The following is a 7,346-nucleotide window of genomic DNA, read 5'->3' as shown; positions in this document are numbered from 1 at the left end:
AAAGCTGGAAATTCCAAGTTTAATTGGCTGAGTTATCCCTCTGGATAAAAAAGAAATTTGATTTTCACCACCGCCCTTATCATTTGTCATCCTCTCTCTCTCTCTCTCTCTCTCTCTCTCTCTCTCTCTTAATAATAATAAAAAAAAATGTGACTTGCCGATGCAGGATAACTTCAACTCTACAGTCTACACAGCTTTAGGTGCATCCCAGGTCAAAATGATGGAATAATTTTGCTGTTTCTCTGCAGTAAACACGTGGTTTCCTTTCTTCCACATCCCTTGCAGTTTCCAGTAGCATTGATGTAAAGTTAATGCCTTGGTGCAAATGCGTTCGGTGATTCTCTGTTTTTGATACTACTCCTTTCAATTCTATTTATATACTGAAAGTCTGAAACTGTATTTTCAAACTAGACCTCTTGTCTGTTCCATGTTGAAGAAAAGGAAAGGAGAAGCACATTAGAGCTACATTGCTCAGAGGCCATATTTGATTCAACATGCCATCCAAAGATCACCATTTCTAAATTTGCCCACAAAAAAACATTTATGACATGATTGCACCAATCGTAAAAACAATAAATGGGTTTTTCTAGAATTGCCAGATCATCTAAATATTGAATGCATACATAAAACCCATTCATCCTTACAGCTGTAATTTGAACACGAGACAGAAGTCCTTTGCGCATGGAAGTTAAAAGACTTGAAGACAGGAAGCCAGTTTACATGGAAAGACAATTTCTCTCAACAAGAAAGGCAGGTGCTCGGTGAAAATAGATAAGAATTATAAGGGGGCTTATCTCAAATCCAGTGACAAAATCTTTAAAATGCTAAAGAACATTCTTTTTGGAGTTACAATAAAATAAAATAAAAATAAATAAAAGCACTGGGTAAGCTTTGATGTCTATCTGCCACAAGGACCAGCCAGTATTAACAAAAAAAGGTTAATTGCCACCCATAACGCTTTCTGCCACTTCCCACCCAGCTCACAGACTCACTTCCATAAACAGCAAACACACTCACACTGCACAGATGGAAACAAAACATATCTTTTCTTGCCTTTTAAAGGGAGAGAGTGGAGATATAAACCCACGGTGAAAACAGCTCTCCTAAAAGAAATGGGACTTAGAGGTAGATGTTTGATAGAGAGAGAGAAGCATCTTCTTGACTTCTTACATGGTGAGTTGATGTCCATCTTTCAAAAGCTCAGTACTTTGTGCTTTGGTGATGTTATTCTGATCTTATCTTCATTTGCTAATGTTCCCTTTTCACTTGTTATGATAATTTTCGGTTTTTTTTATTCGTATGCAATATCATGAAAAAGATAATGATTGAATCCAGTTTTCTTTTCCGTGAATTTTATGTACATTATATTTGGATTTCGGAATTGCTTGAGGCCCTTTTTTGAATTGTTCTGGTTTCTGGGTTTACGAGATCAAATACAAGATAGTAGTTATCCTATGAGTTGATTAGTGTCTGTTCACAAGTTTTTTGGTGCCATTCTATTCCTTTCTCTTAAAACTGTCTGAAGCATCATTTTGCAGTTTTTTCCTGATTATGGATATTATAAAGTAGCAGTTTGGTATGCTCGTTCGTGCCTTGTTTGACTTTATTGCCTCATTGAAAGGTATATAAGGTTCAGAAATTGGATTGGTTTTGTGCTGGTTTGAATCTCATGCCTTGGTGAGGGGAGGATTTTGAAACTTTAAGTACTTGTTTTTCTAAGATCAAGATGGCGCTCTTTCTTTTGTATGCGGGTTTGTATTGCTGTAGATATTCACCCTGATAGTTTTTACCTCTTCATAGTATCACCTGTTGCAGAATTTCACTAGTACAGAGAATCCATGAAGTCAGTGAATTCATTAAAATTGGTTATTGATTATTCTTTGTTATGAAATTAAAATGATGAAAGAATACAAATATTTCATATTTAGAACACCATGTTTGATAGACTCGTTTTCACTTTGAAGTATTCTCTATGCAATCAGGTTCCTGCTTAATGAGTTGCAGTCGAAGTTTGGTAGTCTGATTGCCTAGCAGCTTATTCACTTCAGAAGATCATGGAATGTTGATATGTGGGAACGAATCGGTGCTGTGATTCCCCGGGCGATGAAAAAAATTACATTGACAATTCAAATTCTTCAATTCATGTGATCCTCCAGAGCTAGTAAGTTTATGATGTCCCATTGCCCCCCAACTCTAAAATGGCAGAGCAACTGAAACTGCATCAACGCTGGGAGTTTAGGAGGAAAGATAATGATTCCGATTCTAGCAATGATTCAAAACCAAGTGGCGAGCCAGCTCTCAAAACATACAAACTGATCTCCAGCTTCATTTCAGTTGACAATGAGGAAACTAGTGAGGCTACTAAATTACACCAGAATGGGAACTGTGATCCTGGTATTTCGGACCAAATGAAATCTGGGAAAGCTGAAAATGGCCGAAGGAGGAGGAAGAGTAAAAGAGATGATTCAGCTCCTAATGAGATAAAGAAGGGCCCTCGTAAAGGAGTACGCCGTAAAACTATTACTGATGAGCAGGCTGTATTTTATGATCTTAAGAAATACATGAACTTCTTATTGGAGGATCTTAAAGTTTCAAGAGAGAATTTGTTGAAGTGGACGAGGGAAGAAATGCAGAAATTGGTAGCAGAGGAGACAGTTTCTGAGCTGGAAACAAGAGAACGAAGCTTCAGAGGAGAGAAAGTTCAATTGCAGAACCAAACCAACTTTGAGGAGAATGCGGAAGTTCAGGACCAAAACATCTTCAAGAAGAACATACCGGCACAACATCAAAACAACATTCAGGGGTATGGCCAACTGCAGGCCCATAAAGAGTTCGAGGAGAACGTCCACAGGCAGAACCTAGTCAATTTCGAGAACACTGAAGTGCATCATCAGGAGACCATTTTCCTGCATAATCGAAATGCCTTCAAATCTTTCAAAGGGGCTCAAGACTGCAATGATGAATCTACAGAGAGGTTTGCTGAAACCAATAAATCAGCTGATTATAGTAATTGCAGTCTATCATTGGACAGTCAAGCTGGTTATAGCCGAGCATGTTGGGTATGCAACCAAAGTCCCACATTGGCTAGAAATGGGGAGGATCAAGGGTATATAAAGATGGACAAATATTTCCATTGGTATGAGGCCTTTTGGGGTATAGCCCAAGAGCAAATCCATGAGGGCTTAGGCCCAAAGTGGACAATATCATATCAATGTGGAGATAGGTGGTGTCCGTAGTCCCAACAAGTGGTATCAGAGCCTTGCCCCGGAGTTAGCCATGATGGATGAATCCTCGGAATGCCGAACAAAAGGTGGTGGGCCCCCCAAGCAAATCACGTGTGATCCGTGGATCAGCTCTTGGATAGGCGGTGTGCTCCAGGTGCTTCACGGACGTGTCCTGGCTCCAACACGGTGAAGAGGAGTTGACCTAGAAAGAGCAATCTCTCAAGTCAGGTAGTGCTCTCCGGATGCTTCATGGACGTGTCCTAACCCCAACACGGTGAAGTGGAGAATGAAGAATCATGGCTGATAGAGAGTGGACGGATAAATGATCGTTTGAGGGGAGGCTCGGTGGTCCTTTGTTTGAGGGGAGGATTGTTGGGTATGCAACCAAAGTCCCACATTGGCTAGAAATGGGGAGGATCAAGGGTATATAAAGATGGACAAATATTTCCATTGGTATGAGGCCTTTTGGGGTATAGTCCAAGAGCAAATCCATGAGAGCTTAGGCCCAAAGTGGACAATATCATATCAATGTGGAGATAGGTGGTGTCCGTAGTCCCAACATTCTTTCCCCTTCTTTTCTTCATGACTTTGCCTTGCTTGAACAACAGATTATCAAACCCTATTAGCAAAATGAAATCATTTGAATTTCCATACAGGGCACACTTAGTGTGATCAATGTTCTGAGACAATGATGTTTGACGAGTACTAGTTATATTCCTTGATGCTGCTTTAGCAAATAGTTCACCATAAGAAAAAAAGAAAAAGAAAAAAAAAAGGCACTGGTTATTAACCATAACTCAAACCTTTTCAAATTACAACGTGGCAGGACCATCTACACACTATCTCGTCGTTGAAAAATTGTAAATAAAGACATCAAAGATTAACAACGATCAAATTATTAAAGACAGTCGAAAAGTGTAAGGCCCTGTGCTGTCAGGATCATCATGGTGGGAAGACACATCACATGCACTGTACCTTCTTCAACCTTCGGGCATAGATTCTTATTGTTAAGCGAAGGTACAACTCAAGCATTTGCTAGTTTTCTGACAGTACTACTGTATGATTGATGATTAAAGGGTTTTTAGGGTACTGACGTGAAGTGAAATGAAATGAAATGCTGGGGATAGCCAAGAAGGGCCTCATTGTTTCTCTCGAGCAAATACGATGGGTGTACCATTGAATCTAGTAGCTCCTCGCTCTTCATTCTGCTTCAACAGGAGAGCAAACGGACGAAGGTTGTGAAAAGAAAATTCAGATAAAATTAAATTGTAAAATTATAAAGTTATAAGCAAAACTTCTTAACTAATTATATATTATATAGATAATTTCAACTAAATAATAAATAACTTTGTAATGCAATTGATGAACTTTCGCACTATCAATAACATCAAGTCAATAAAAATTTGATCTTTTTATTACTCTATAAATAATATATATCAAGCAAATAAAAGTTTGATAAACCGTGATTTTCCTTTTTAGTTGTCCAATCATCATCATTGTAATTCAATTTATTGCACTTTTCTTTTTAATTGGAGCTTAGATTTTTTTTATTATTATTTAAATGATGTTTGCACTACTCAATTCCTTGAAGGATAAGGTGGGTGATTTCATCTTGAATACTACACCTATTTCTTTCTTCTCTGTATAGACGACTGCAAAAACCATCCATTGAGATGAAGAGTCATATTAATTAGCCATTGGCACGACTATAGTTTTTATGTGAAGAGCGAGGAGAAGCTCAAGAAGATTGCAGTGCTGACACGTCCAAGTGGAGAGGAGATCGATGATCCTGTTTGCAAAGGATGCCCTCAAATCATTCATGGCTCGGCTTGTGCCTGTCAATCAGGTTGCGATTTTTGGCTTCATATATCATGCTTTGAATCGCCCACTGAGTTGGTTCTTCCTCTTCACTTGCTCCATCACCCACTCAGCCTTGATTTTAAAGACAGTTACGAGAATTTCATTTGCTCTGAATGTAGAGATTTAAGCAACAACTTTTCCTTCCACTGCAATTTATGCGAGTTCCAACTTGATGTCAGATGTGCATCCATCATCGATGGTATCAAAGTTCAAAGACCAGAAAGAAGCAAGATAGAAATTGGGATTTACTATTTCAGTGATCCCCATGAATTGATCTACTTCAACAAGAGGGACATCCTCACTCAAAACTAGTAAGATCACTGCAAAATCAAGAGTTCGCATGATTTTACAGAGTTTACCAAGTTGAGTCCGACCAATTTTGCATGATAAATACAAATTGACTCGTAAAATAGTTAACTTGCGATTTTGACAATCTTGAAACGGACCTTTGAAGCACAAAAACCAATTTGGTATGCTGAAAAGAACATCGAAGGATTCCTCACACTTGGCATACAGTCAGTAGTCCATGTCCATGCAGTTCTGCAAGATGCTTGCAAATGTGTACCTCTGGTACTTCACAGGATCAGAATTTTCATATTCCTACCCTATATGTTTACACCAGACTTTAGAATGCACAAAGACCTGAAAAAACCAACGGGGCAAAAAAATAGCTCTTACAAACTCATTTAAGGTATTGCAAGTGCAGATCTTACCGGTTACCATACCCTTTCTGAAGCTTTCATCGAGGATTGCACCGTGGAGATCTTTCAAGCCACGAAGCATTCTCTTCCTTTTGATAACTACCTTTGGGAATTGAATAGATTCTACTTTTATACAAGAGAAAACCCAAAACTATTGTCCTCTTCGTTGCATTGGATAGGCTCAGTATCGACCAATTCCTCTCTGACACTAAATCAATGGCTTCCTGGTAACCTGCTGCAGCAGAGGCACGAAAAAAAGTTCATTTCTTTTTGTACGCATCAAGTTCTGGATCCATCGCATGTGATGATCAATAAACAAGAGACAGAGAGACTATCTTTTTATTCTGTTTTCGCTGTTACTCTGCACATGTCACTATCGATATGAGAGTTTGAGATCCTAGTTCTTTGAAATAATCCATCTGATGACAAGTACTGAATCAGAAAAGATTTTAGAAGATGTAAGTTGGAATCAGATTCCCAAACGAAAACCCCAACATAGGCAAGAGAGGAAGAAGATGTTGAACCATGAAACTAAATTTCTGTACGCATTACCATGGCACTTCCATTCCATGTCCCAGAAATCCAACAAAGTATCAGCTTACTATAAACAGGTTAGACAAATTTCACAATTGATCCTTGATAATATGAGAACAATCAAGAACGGGCTGCATTTTGATTACTGTTTTGATAACAATGGATTAAATTACCTCCATGGGAATTCACTTGTGTCTATCCCAGCTTGGTGGAGCTCGTCAACATACTGCTACGCTTCCCTGCACTCTTCCCAGTCGTCAAAGAATTCTTTTTTGTCACCTTCAATCTGATGTGTTTCATGGCCTTTACCAGCAACCACCTGCAGTTTAGAGTATTCAAGAGACAAAATATACATAAAATGACGTCACTTTTATCTGTTGCCATTTTTTGTCATTATTGGTCTCTTGCCTCTGTCTCTCTCGCCACCACAACCAGTAACTTCACAAAAAGAACGAAGTTGGTCAGGAGAACAAATACTTACATTTCTTCAAGAAACTCATCCTTGCCCCAGCTATCACAGTGACAAGAATTGGCAGCTTTACCAAAGTGAATTGGCTGTTTTCTCTTCCAACAACAATCAGAACATGATTCTTACTTGTCAAATGAAGAAGAAAATAACAAGATAACCATAAACCAGTCAGTACTAACAGAACCAATATACATAAATGAAGCTTCTAAATTCCAATAAACATTTTGAATTCTCAGGATTATGTTTGTCTTCAGCAGTTTTGATCCTATGGACTAGCTTATTTAGAAGGCTAGCTATTTTGATTCTTTATTTATTCATCTTATTCATAACTTCTTCAAATTTTATGTTCATCATCTCTAATTATTGTTATATAGCCAAATAATCACATTCCAGATTATTTTTATTCTTTGATGATAATTTTTAGTTAATATTATGAAGATTTAAAAATCATATTAGAAATAATAGATATAAAACAAACTCTCTCATGTGTTTACACTCAATAGATATTACTTTCTTGTGTTTCATTTAAATTTTTGGTTTTTCAAGATAATATGATTA

At 37.9% G+C, this 7,346-nt stretch overlaps 1 protein-coding gene across 1 annotated transcript; it reads left to right on the top strand.

The window, feature by feature from the left end:
• The first annotated feature begins 897 nt into the window (after positions 1-897).
• Positions 898-3,831, top strand: LOC118028462 (uncharacterized). The gene is made up of 2 exons (XM_035032041.2): positions 898-1,173; positions 1,983-3,831. The coding sequence occupies exon 2, from the start codon at positions 2,199-2,201 to the stop codon at positions 3,234-3,236; it is 1,038 nt and encodes a 345-aa protein (XP_034887932.1). The 5' UTR covers positions 898-1,173; positions 1,983-2,198; the 3' UTR covers positions 3,237-3,831.
• Positions 3,832-7,346: the final 3,515 nt, after the last annotated feature.

The sequence above is a fragment of the Populus alba genome, chromosome 3 (genome assembly GCF_005239225.2).
Source record: "Populus alba chromosome 3, ASM523922v2, whole genome shotgun sequence".
NCBI lineage: Eukaryota > Viridiplantae > Streptophyta > Magnoliopsida > Malpighiales > Salicaceae > Populus > Populus alba.
The sequence above is the reverse complement of the archived record's forward strand: the minus strand, read 5'-3'. Positions and strand labels throughout refer to the sequence as shown.

Bases quoted from the DNA above. Each gene is read 5' to 3' on its own strand.
- LOC118028462 (XM_035032041.2), top strand. From the start codon at position 2,199: ATGGCAGAGCAACTGAAACTGCATCAACGCTGGGAGTTTAGGAGGAAA.